The sequence below is a fragment of the Salvelinus alpinus genome, chromosome 5, assembly GCF_045679555.1.
Source record: "Salvelinus alpinus chromosome 5, SLU_Salpinus.1, whole genome shotgun sequence".
NCBI classification, from domain to species: domain Eukaryota; kingdom Metazoa; phylum Chordata; class Actinopteri; order Salmoniformes; family Salmonidae; genus Salvelinus; species Salvelinus alpinus.
Window position 1 is genome coordinate 14,229,093 of NC_092090.1, and position 12,642 is coordinate 14,241,734.

Sequence of the window (12,642 nt, forward strand, 5' to 3'; positions counted from 1 at the left end):
ACACAGTCACACAGGCTACAGTTACCAATACAACACAGTCACACAGACTACAGTTACCAATACAACACAGTCACACAGGCTACAGTTACCAATACAACACAGTCACACAGGCTACAGTTACCAATACAACACAGTCACACAGGCTACAGTTACCAATACAACACGGTCACACAGACTACAGTTACTAATACAACACAGTCACACAGGCTACAGTTACCATACAACTACAGTTACTATTACAACACAGACTACAGTTACTAATACAACACAGACTACAGTTACTAATACAACACAGACTACAGTTACTAATACAACACAGACTACAGTTACTAATACAACACAGACTACAGTTACTAATACAACACAGACTACAGTTACTATTACAACACAATAGACTACAGTTGCTATTACAACACAATAGACTACAGTTACTATTACAACACAATAGACTACAGTTACTATTACAACACAATAGACTACAGTTACTATTACAACACAATAGACTACAGTTACTATTACAACACAGACTACAGTTACTATTACAACACAGGAAGAGGAAAGAAAAGGTGTTCACTCAAACACACACACATGCAAACGTACATCAGACTCACTTGTCACTATATATTACATGTCTCAGCAGCGCTACCGTTGAGTTAGCCAACACGGCTGTCGGCTAAAAGACTTATGGTAATATGACTAGCAGCCAATTTACAATGAATTTCCTATTTCAATAATTCACTTTTTCAATATTTCTTTAGAAATGCATAAAAAAATAATTTCTCTACTCTGTGTAAAGTGTTAGCTAACTCCAATGTTTCTATTGCCTAACTCCACTGCTTTGATGTCTGGTGCTACAAGGGAGGGGAAAAATAACAGCTCAGTCAAAACACTTCTCTGTGTGTGGAAATCTCCCAGGCTCTCATTAGCATTAGCAAGTGGGATTTTACACCGTTACCACAAACCTGGGCAAAGGCTCTGCCTTTTAAAGGAATGTAGAATCCACAGTATGACATGATAGTAAGAATAGCCCTTATGTCCCCCACACTCATAACTGGTTCAGTACGGACCGCGGGGCTCTACTAGTACTACTGAACTAGGTCAGGCTTCCACCCCTGGTGTCGTATAATTAAGCAAGAAGACCCAAGAGGGTGTGGTATATGGCCAATATACCACGGCTAAGGGCTGTTGAACGACGCAACGTGGAGTGCCTGGATACTGTCCTTAGCCGTGGTATATTGGCCATAAACCACAAGCCCCCAGAGGTGCCTTATTGCTATTAGAAACTGGTTACCAATGTAGTTGGAGCGGTAACAATAAATGTTTTGTCATAACCGTGGTATACGGTCTGATATACCACGGCTGTCAGCCAGTCAGTGTTCAGGGCTCGAACCACCCAGTTTATAAACACACACAAGACCTGGAAAAATATCTAGAATTGCAGGAAATGAGCTTTAAAACAGCAACAAAAATCTCTGCCCAGTGCAACATGTATAGAATTGCGAGAAATGTAACTTAAAACTGCAAAACTATCTCTCTGCCAACAAGATGCAAAACTATCTCTCTGCCAACAAGATGCAAAACTATCTCTCTGCCAACAAGATGCAAAACTATCTCTGCCAACAAGATGCAAAACTATCTCTCTGCCAACAAGATGCAAAACTATCTCTCTGCCAACAAGATGCAAAACTATCTCTCTGCCAACAAGATGCAAAACTATCTCTCTGCCAACAAGATGGGTGTGACCAGTTCTGGGTAGCATTGGGTTGCGAGGTGAGGGTTTGCCACACAGGACATTTGTGTGATCGGACCTTCTCAAATAGTACTTGAGTGCCCCTGCCTTATTTGACGCTACAGAAGCAGTGATGCTAAGTTTCCTGTTTGAACATTTAGCTTAGCCTAGTTGGCTGCATGGATAGGCTTTCCACTGTTTGTTAGGCTATCGTGTTAACATGCTAACTGTCTGTCTGTGCTGTTTTCCCAGGCGGGGTTTGACCCTCACTCCCACATGAGACCAGGCCTGCAAGCCAGCCTCACGTCCATCTCTGGAGGAAAGCCGTAAGCCTCCAAACCCTTTGTTTCAACTGTTTATCACTAGAGCCTGAACATCACAGGTCAAGTCCAACATTTTGGTTCCAGGTTTCATTTTGGCTCAAAACAACTGCCCTTTCTCCCCACGGTAGTGCCTACTCCTTTCATGTGAGCGCCGACGGCCAGATGCAGCCAGTGCCCTTTCCCCCGGACGCTCTCATAGGCCCGGGCATCCCACGCCACGCCCGCCAGATCAACACGCTGAGCCACGGCGAGGTGGTGTGCGCCGTCACCATCAGCAACCCCACGCGCCACGTCTACACCGGCGGCAAGGGCTGCGTCAAGATCTGGGACATCAGCCAGCCGGGCAGCAAGAGCCCCGTGTCCCAACTGGACTGCCTGGTAAGGAGACATTTCTGTGTTAGAGAGACTGGTATTGTATATCCAGAGGAACGTTTGGACACACCTACTCATTCAGGGGTTTTTCTTTTTTGGTTACTACATGATTCCATGTGTTATTTCATAGTGTTGATGTCTTCACTGTTATTCTACAATGTAGAAAATAGTAAAAATAAAGAAAAACCCTGCAATGAGAAGGTGTGTCCAGACTTTTGACTGGTGCTGTATGTTTCAACTGGATGAGCGTCACTGTGGATAAAGCCATCTGTTGAATGATCATATCGTTGTTATAATGGCGTAAGGCATAACAACAGACAACGTGGGACGAAGGCTGTAACTTAGGTTGGCTGGGCTGTATGCTAGCTAACAGGATAAGCTGAACAAGCCATGTATCTGAGATGATACTGTGACAGTTATCATTTGACATGGACTGAGATATCAAGCCTACTGATGGGTACAGAGGATGCTTTTCATAGGGCTGATGTATGACCAGGGATTTTCTCTAAGTGCTTGAATTAGACCAGTTTCCTGTCCTGCTAAGCATTCAAAATGTAACGAGTACTTTTGGGTGTCAGGGAAAATGTATGGAGTAGAAAGTACCTTATTTTCATTAGAAATGTAGTGGAGTAAAAGTTGTCAAAAGTAGTAAAGTACAGATACCCCCAAAAACAACTTAAGTAGTACTTCAAAGTATTTTTTACTTAAGTACTTTACACCGCTGCCTTCAGCCCTCTGAACCCCACATCCACCCTCTGAACCCCACATCCACCCTCTGAACCCCACATCCACCCTCTGAACCCCACATCCACCCTCTGAACCAATCCACCCTCTGAACCAGCCCTCTGAACCCCACATCCACCCTCTGAACCCCACATCCACCCTCTGAACCCCACATCCACCCTCTGAACCCCACATCCACCCTCTGAACCCCACATCCACCCTCTGAACCAGCCCTCTGAACCCCACATCCACCCTCTGAACCCCACATCCACCCTCTGAACCAGCCCTCTGAACCCCACATCCACCCTCTGAATCACACATCCACCCTCTGAACCAGCCCTCTGAACCCCACATCCACCCTCTGAACCCCACATCCACCCTCTGAACCCAGCATCCACCCTCTGAACCCCACATCCACCCTCTGAACCCCACATCCACCCTCTCCCTCCATCTGCTCTTGTGAATGTAATAATTCAAGGCACAGCGTCTTGTTCGTCGGCCCTGTGTGTGACGTTTTGGAAAAAGACCAAAAGTAATGATCTTCTGATCGTCCGGCCCCGGTTCATCATTACCCACCACATTAGTCATTCTCCCATCCTCCCCATTCATCAGTTTGATACTGTCTCCTGGCCACTTTGGAGAGGGGGAAAGAGCAGAGGGAAGAGGGAGAGTGCTGGCTTTGTGACCAGGTCTTATATAGTCATCAGCAAGCTGTTTAATTCATCTGAGAGCCCCGGCCCTCTATTGATCTGTCATTCACATCCCCCGCCTCATGGCCAGAGTCCAGCTAACACTCTTCTGCCCTTGTTAAAGCTGACAATGAGTCTCGCTCCACCACAGCCGAGGGAAGCCACACTCAAACACACTCTGATGCTTTTATCGTCATACCTGCTTCAACAGGCACTCACACATCTGAGTTGTCTTTGTTGCAGGTGCATTTTAACAGTTGAATAAGACGAGGAAAAATAAGAAACTCGCACACGTCTCTCGCTGGGGCCGCGGCTCTCGCTGGGGCCACTGCCTCTCGCTGGGGCCACTGCCTCTCGCTGGGGCCACGTCTCTCGCTGGGGCCACGGCTCTCGCTGGGGCCACGAGACGGCTCTCGCTAGGGCCACGGCTCTTTATTAAGCTTTATGTATCGACCTCAAGGCCTTCATCAGAGCTTTTGTGAGTTCACAACCAGCATCCCTATGGAGATACTGCTCCACCCACATCCGTTCAATTCATCCAATGGGGTTGGAGTCGCCATACTTGCTTTTGTTGCCACACCTGCTTTTAAATCAAATCACATTTTATTGGTCTCATACAATATTTAGCAGATGTTATTGCGGGTGTAGTGAAATGGTTGTGTTCCTCGCTTCAACAGTGTAGTAATATTTAACAATACATTTGTGTGTCTCACGATACCAGCTATTATCACGATAACTGGCTGAAGCCCAAATCTTATCTGTCTCCCTCTCTGTCTCCAGAACAGGGACAACTACATCCGCTCCTGTAAGCTCCTCCCTGATGGCCGCACCCTGATTGTGGGTGGTGAGGCCAGCACGCTGACCATCTGGGACCTGGCCTCTCCGACGCCACGTATCAAGGCGGAGCTCACCTCCTCGGCCCCCGCCTGCTACGCACTGGCCATCTCCCCCGACGCCAAAGTGTGCTTCTCCTGCTGCAGTGACGGGAACATCGCCGTCTGGGACCTGCACAACCAGACCCTGGTCAGGTGAGTGATCTATCTGAAGAGAGCAGATGACTGGTGGGGGCTGGGAAGGATGTACTATTACCCATATGATTTTAGCAGGAATGGAGTAGCAGTAATGATTGGAGTGGGATTACATTGAAATGTCCAAAACGTGAGTGGAATCACTTGACTAAGTCCACGGTGTTTGTGTTGGGTGTTGTAGGCAGTTCCAGGGCCACACGGACGGAGCCAGCTGTATTGACATCTCCCACGATGGGACCAAGCTGTGGACCGGCGGTCTGGACAACACTGTCCGCTCATGGGACCTGAGGGAGGGACGCCAGCTCCAGCAGCATGACTTCACCTCCCAGGTACAAACATGTGTTTACACACACACACACACACACACACACACACACACACACACACACACACACAGGGGATGCAACGGTACAGTGGGCCCACGGTTCGGTACAGTTTCGGTATCTTTATATTTAAGAAAGAAAATAAACATCACCCTTTAAACAATTAACTCTTTTATTTTGCCTATAGACAAATTAGACGTTCCATTCAGAAAAATGGCAACATGACTGACTGCCTGGTTTCTGTCTCTACTGTATGACATCAAGGGGAGAATAAAATGAAAAGTGCTTCTTAGCTTTGACAAGCTGTAGGTGCTTTACCTTCTCTATTTTAAATAAACAGGGTACATACTTGTATAGGCAATATTACATGTAAAAATAACAAAATGCAACATCAAGTTGGTATCCTATATGAGAGATCTATTCCTCTATGTTGAGGTTCTTCTATATGAGAGATCTATTCCTCTATGTTGAGGTTCTTCTGTAAAAAGATAAGCATGTCAACATTCTCTGAAGCAAGACGAGAACGTCCCTGCGGTGGAGACAACTCCCACTTACAACAGAGGTTCCCGGGACACTGAGGCTCTGCATGTTTTCAACATGGGGAACTTTGACTGGTTTGGTCTGGTTTGGTCACTTACAACAGAGGTTCCCGGGACACGGAGGCTCTGCATGTTTTCAACATGGGGAACTTTGACTGGTTTGTTTTCCACCACACACAAGGATCAGCAGCCACAGGAAGCTGCTGCCTTGTATGAGGGGACCACCTCCTCAATCATTTTGGAAAAGAGCTTGGCCTGCTGCTCTGAAAAGCTCCCCAAATAACTCTGACACGGGAGTCTTCTTTTGAGGAGGGGATAATGAGGATGGATTTTTTTCCCCTATGGATGGCCCTGCTTGCACTGCTTGAAACTACAAGAAAAAACGTATTAAGTGTAAGTGACACATCTCATCAAAAAACATCATCACATTTTAACACACATGATAAAAAGAATAAAAAACTATCTCATAACTTAAGCATTTTTTTTTTGCTCAGATACCAGATGTTCGTGCTTCACAGTTTCTATGATGATCCCTATTGCAGCAGGGATCTAAACCTCGGCTCAAGGGCTGTAACTCTGTGAAGGTAGATCTGGCTCTGTGTATCTTCTCTCCAAGTCCTGAGTGATGGCTGCCTTGGCCTCCCTGATGGTCGCACTGTCCTCAGGACCTGGTGCCATGGAGTTGAGAATCATTGATTGTTTTCAGGGGTTTGAGTAGCTGAATGAGTTCTTCTGTCAGCTTCAGTTCACTGTCCGTCAGCTTCAGTTCACTGTCCGTCAGCTTCAGTTCACTGTCCGTCAGCTTCAGTTCACTATCCGTCAGCTTCAGTTCACTGTCCGTCAGCTTCAGTTCACTGTCCGTCAGCATGGGCTGTCTTTGACCGACTTCCTCACAGCCTTGTCCAATACAGCAGAGTATATGGCCGGTTGCTGTTCCACGTAACGTTCCAGCATGTTATATATGGTATTCCAACGGGTTCTTCTGACATCATGGATTGATTTGTGCTTTGGTATATTCAACATCTCTTCCTTAACTGTCAACTTAGTGGGCGGTAGTGCTTTTGTGAGAGAAAAAACGTCCCCACTTTTCTGACCTTCCCCAGGAGGCGGGACACTGCCTTGAGAGAGACTGCCCTCTTGGCTGTGAGGTTCAGGATGTGTGTAAAACATCCAATGTGGGGCTCAAACCCATCAGCTTCCCGGATGGCGTTCACTATGTTTTGTGCGTTATCTGTAGTGGCTGGGGTTGTGATATTTGGTCTCTCTAGCTTCCACTCAGTCACAGTATTCATTCATTCTAGGGCTAAGTGTGCGCTTGTATGACTCTCATTCAGGGGCCGAGTTTGCAACACATAGATCTCCCAGACCAGTACATGGTGAACCGTCAGTGAGGTAGCTTCCAGTACATAGTGAACCGTCACAGTGAGGTAGCTTCCAGTACATGGTGAACCGTCACAGTGAGGTAGCTTCCAGTACATAGTGAACCGTCACAGTGAGGTGGCTTCCAGTACATAGTGAACCGTCACAGTGAGGTAGCTTCCAGTACATGGTGAACCGTCAGTGAGGTAGCTTCCAGTACATAGTGAACCGTCACAGTGAGGTAGCTTCCAGTACATGGTGAACCGTCAGTGAGGTAGCTTCCAGTACATAGTGAACCGTCACAGTGAGGTAGCTTCCAGTACATAGTGAACCGTCACAGTGAGGTAGCTTCCAGTACATAGTGAACCGTCACAGTGAGGTAGCTTCCAGTACATAGTGAACCGTCACAGTGAGGTAGCTTCCAGTACATAGTGAACCGTCACAGTGAGGTAGCTTCCAGTACATAGTGAACCGTCACAGTGAGGTAGCTTCCAGTACATAGTGAACCGTCACAGAGAGGTGGCTTCCAGTACATAGTGAACCGTCACAGTGAGGTAGCTTCCAGTACATAGTGAACCGTCACAGAGAGGTGGCTTCCAGTACATAGTGAACCGTCACAGTGAGGTAGCTTTGAGTTGCTCTGGAGGTCCAACTATCAGTGGAGAGAGCTAGATAGGGTGTCTGTGTCAATTCCTTTTCAATGTCTCTCTGTGATGTTTCATAGAGTTTGGGAATTACTTTGCTGCTGAAATGTGTGCGGGTGGGGACATTGTAACGCGGTTCAATTGTTTTAATCAGGTGACAAAATCCCGAGTCAGTAACCACCGAATAGGGCTGCAAATCTTTGGCTATGAATTCTCCCACTGCTTTCGTTATTTCTTTATGTTTTTCTGAATTTGTCACATTGTTGTTGAAGGCAGCAATGAGAAATTGTTGTGTTTTGGCTAACGAGTGGACTCTCCTTGCTCCAGCTCCACCTGCAAGGGATACGGCTGAGTGATGACCACGTAAAGGACACATTGTGCTAGAAGTGTTTCCACTCGAGTAGCCGACAGTGGAAAAGCAATGCTTGCAGACTGTACTTTGTTTGTTTACGGTCTTCTTACCCTCGTCGTCGTATTGAACGCTGAATCCAGAATGTTCCCATATAGCGGATTTGAAAGACGGCGGTGCCTCTTCAAATTTGCTTCTCTCTGTCTCGCTAGCGCTCGCCATTGTCACGTTGGAGCTGAGAGAATATTTGTTTTTAGTTTCCCGTCTTCATGGGGCCCCTTTAGGGAGGTTTCCTACTGAGATGTCATTGCAAATCGTCCAGTGGTTGTTTAAGGGGGAGGGGGTTGCTGTCACTGCGGTTGCCACATTTTGAGACATTGCTGTTGCGTGAAGTTTGTCGGCCATCAGGAGCCCCTTAACGGCCACAAGCTGCGTGTCTGGTTCTGCGGATCTGAATGTACAATGTGCGTGTTGTCTGCAGCGCAATAAGCACGTTTTGTTATAGGAAAATGACAGGCGTATCGTAATTCCGTGGTTCACGTGTGCGTATTGAACCGAACGGTTCGACAACATACAGTGTACCGTTGCATCCCACACACACACACACACACACACACACACACACACACACACACACACACACACACACACACACACACACACACACACACACACACACACACACACTCTATTTTGCCCTGGTTCACCCCCACCTCCCGTCTCCTCCCAGATCTTCTCTCTAGGCTACTGCCCCACAGGGGAGTGGCTGGCAGTGGGCATGGAGAGCAGCAACGTGGAGGTTCTCCATCACACCAAGCCTGACAAGTACCAGCTTCACCTGCATGAGAGCTGCGTCCTCTCGCTTAAGTTCGCCTACTGTGGTAAGAAACATGTCCAGGGTGCAATAAGTCATTTATAACCCGTATTTATGTAGTTCAAGTGTAGAAACCTTTTTTCTCAAGGAATTGAACCATGTTGTTTAGTTGGTACTTCTACTGTACCAACAAGTAATACCAACTGCCCCACATCAGTTGTATTGTGTTAGTTACTAAATCTTAAACCATGTTAAACCATGTAGAGTCTTGTGCAGGCCTGTCCTGCTTGGTGAGGGCAACCTGGACTCTGAGCTCATGTATCATGTCCTGTGTTTCAAGGTAAATGGTTTGTGAGCACGGGGAAGGACAACCTGTTGAATGCCTGGAGGACTCCGTACGGTGCCAGCATATTCCAGGTACGCCAATCAATAACACACACATCAATATACACACCCTCAAACATGCATAGATGCTCACAATCCTGTGACATGACCAACAGCATGGAAACCCCAGCTACCACTGTCAGTTGTAATCTGTAATCATAAGCAAACAGTATTGTTCAGAGGATTGTCTTTCAGACCAACCAAGAGAGATGGTCACTTTGGACAAGGTTAGTTCAGGCAAACACATTACATGCTCTGAATAGGATCGCTAACATGTTTTTACCCTTTACATCAACAGTCAAAGGAGTCCTCTTCCGTCCTGAGCTGCGACATCTCTGCAGACGACAAGTACATTGTGACGGGCTCCGGAGACAAGAAGGCCACAGTGTACGAGGTGATCTACTAGAAACACCAGTTTGACCCCTCCTACTGGCCTGACAAGGGGAGCTGCTAGCCCCTCCTCCTCCTCTTACTTCACTCACCACACCCCCTAACCTCAAAGACCACCAGGGATTGGACTACAGACAATGTCGGCCGATACCGCTCCCGGATTGGTGCTCAGCAGGCACCATGAACTGCGATTGGCAGTTGGCCTGGCTCTGATTGGCTATCGCTGCAGACTGTAAGCCTATGGGCACTGAAGATGTAAATTGTCTTGCTGTTTTTAATCGGTTCCTGGGCTTGTTTTTAACGTGATGAATGTTTCTGTCATGTGACTGGACGAAGCGGCGCTTTGTCTTTACAACAGTTGCTCCCTGGACGTCTTGTGAAAATTGTACATAATGGAGTAAAAGACATTTTATATATATATATTATAAATATATATATCTATTTTCATGTCCTGGTGTACTTGTGACGTTTTTGCTTTCGGCCTCTCCCTTCTGCTTGATATTCAAGGGAGAACAGAAAGTAGAATAAGCCTTTTTCTTTTTTTTAAAGGATTTTGTTTTTGTTTTTGGGGTTGTTGAAGCGTGTTCTCCAGGCTGACCTTTTTCCAAATCAAATGGAAATGTCTCTCCAAAAACGAAATGGTCATCCAGAACACTTTGTGCAGATTCAAATGTGAGTTTTGGGATGGTGCCCTTTTTTTGGAGCTACGAAAATGTCTGGGAAGTGGAGCCTGCCGGCTCAGGCAGAGCCACGGAAGTCCGTGGAATACCACAGGACCCCCGCTTGGACCGGCCTATCAGAAGAGACTGGGGGATCGGCGAGAGGAGGAGAACAATGTAAATTAAAAGAAATTTAAAGAAACTAACTGTACTACTTTCTCTGTGCCCTTTTTGACCCGTCTCTTTTACGTGTTGGATTATTTTTTGGGTGGTCTGGTTGATGTTTAACGATGGACTTCAATTCTACTGGATTATTACTAATACGAGGTGACAGACCGGGCTTTGGCTAGCCTGACACAATCTGAACATTGAGTCTGGACCTAAATCTTGCCGATGTAGAACAACCCACAGGGTCATCTAGACGGGGGGGTTAAGGAGAACATGCTTCTATGGAATCCATTGATTTGATCCTCTATCATTTATCAGTACATCATCTTGGACTAACCGGGCTTGGATGGGAGTCAACCAAACTATTGGGTTCCACTCAAACGATATACAGTGCCTGTTAAGTGCTAGGGTTGGCTATTAGGATCTTTCAAAATGTAAAACAGAAGTTAGCATTGTGACCAGCATCTACATAATGTTCAGTACCGAGGAGGAGGAAGTTGTCCCGAGACACTGATCTGTTTTGTCCCCAAATGGTGCTGAGGGTAAGATGCTCTGTGTCTAAGGGGAATTTCTTCTTCTACCGTTCAGCTGTTGGGGTGAACACACACATTCTTCACTGCGCCCTAATACCTGCCTTTCCTTCAGTCATAACGAGGGGTGAAATGTGAGCGTCTCCAATTCACAACCAAAGTATGTAGCAAAACTGTGTCAGCACTGAACATAATGTACAGTTGATGATAATTCAATAAACTGTGTTTGTTTTGTAGAAAGACTTCCCAGTTCATTTCAATGCAACATATTGTTGAGGAAGCGCACAGTCGTTGTATGGAAGAGCGTATGAGTACTTCTACGAGAGCCGTGGGTGTCTGTGTCTGCCCTGACATTAACTTCCTCTTAAAAGGTTTGGAAGTAGATGCATTTGAGTGTAGTGTCTAAACCACTGGAGTCTGCCACTTATACCCCACACTTGATGTGATACTTAAACACTTTAACTGTTTCATAATGAATACCTAACCTCAAACATATGCCTCGTGATTCTTTCTAGTTCACTGGATGCTGTATATGAGGTGTGTGTGTGTTGAATAGCAGTGGAGTCAGTAGGCTGCTGTCCAGGCGTGGCGTTGTGGTCGCAGGCTGTTCAAAAGACTAATGCTGTATATGAGGTGTGTGTGTGTTGAATAGCAGTGGAGTCAGTAGGCTGCAGGCGTGGCGTTGTGGTCGCAGGCTGTTCAAAAGACTAATGCTGTATATGAGGTGTGTGTGTGTTGAATAGCAGTGGAGTCAGTAGGCTGCAGGCGTGGCGTTGTGGTCGCAGGCTGTTCAAAAGACTAATGCTGTATATGAGGTGTGTGTGTGTTGAATAGCAGTGGAGTCAGTAGGCTGCAGGCGTGGCGTTGTGGTCGCAGGCTGTTCAAAAGACTAATGCTGTATATGAGGTGTGTGTGTGTTGAATAGCAGTGGAGTCAGTAGGCTGCAGGCGTTGTGGTCGCAGGCTGTTCAAAAGACTAATGCTGTATATGAGGTGTGTGTGTGTTGAATAGCAGTGGAGTCAGTAGGCTGCAGGCGTGGCGTTGTGGTCGCAGGCTGTTCAAAAGACTAATGCTGTATATGAGGTGTGTGTGTGTTGAATAGCAGTGGAGTCAGTAGGCTGCAGGCGTTGTGGTCGCAGGCTGTTCAAAAGACTAATGCTGTATATGAGGTGTGTGTGTGTTGAATAGCAGTGGAGTCAGTAGGCTGCAGGCGTTGTGGTCGCAGGCTGTTCAAAAGACTAATGCTGTATATGAGGTGTGTGTGTGTTGAATAGCAGTGGAGTCAGTAGGCTGCTGTCCAGGCGTGGCGTTGTGGTCGCAGGCTGTTCAAAAGACTAATGCTGTATATGAGGTGTGTGTGTGTTGAATAGCAGTGGAGTCAGTAGGCTGCTGTCCAGGCGTGGCGTTGTGGTCGCAGGCTGTTCAAAAGACTAATGCTGGGAGAGGAGACACATTGCTGAGGATCTGGGTGTGTTGCCAAACCACCCGTGTGACTTAGTGTCACACACTGCTGCCTCAGCGCCTCGCTGAAACCACAGGCACGACACACACACACACACACACACACACACACACAGTCACAGTAGCTGCCACAGACTTACTAGTGTGTCAAGCCAATG

General features: G+C 46.8%; 1 protein-coding gene across 12 annotated transcripts in view; it reads left to right on the forward strand.

Annotated features, from left to right (window-relative positions):
* LOC139575589 (transducin-like enhancer protein 3-B) overlaps positions 1-11,263 on the forward strand; it is a 65,745-nt gene extending 54,482 nt beyond the window's left edge. For all 12 annotated transcript variants that reach the window (XM_071400694.1, XM_071400695.1, XM_071400698.1 and 9 more), the window contains 7 exons: positions 1,982-2,055; positions 2,181-2,430; positions 4,617-4,864; positions 5,046-5,193; positions 8,809-8,959; positions 9,233-9,309; positions 9,575-11,263. In XM_071400694.1, coding sequence (XP_071256795.1) covers positions 1,982-2,055; positions 2,181-2,430; positions 4,617-4,864; positions 5,046-5,193; positions 8,809-8,959; positions 9,233-9,309; positions 9,575-9,682 — 1,056 coding nt within the window. In that variant the 3' untranslated portion in view covers positions 9,683-11,263. The remainder of the gene's footprint in view (positions 1-1,981; positions 2,056-2,180; positions 2,431-4,616; positions 4,865-5,045; positions 5,194-8,808; positions 8,960-9,232; positions 9,310-9,574) is intronic.
* Positions 11,264-12,642: the final 1,379 nt, after the last annotated feature.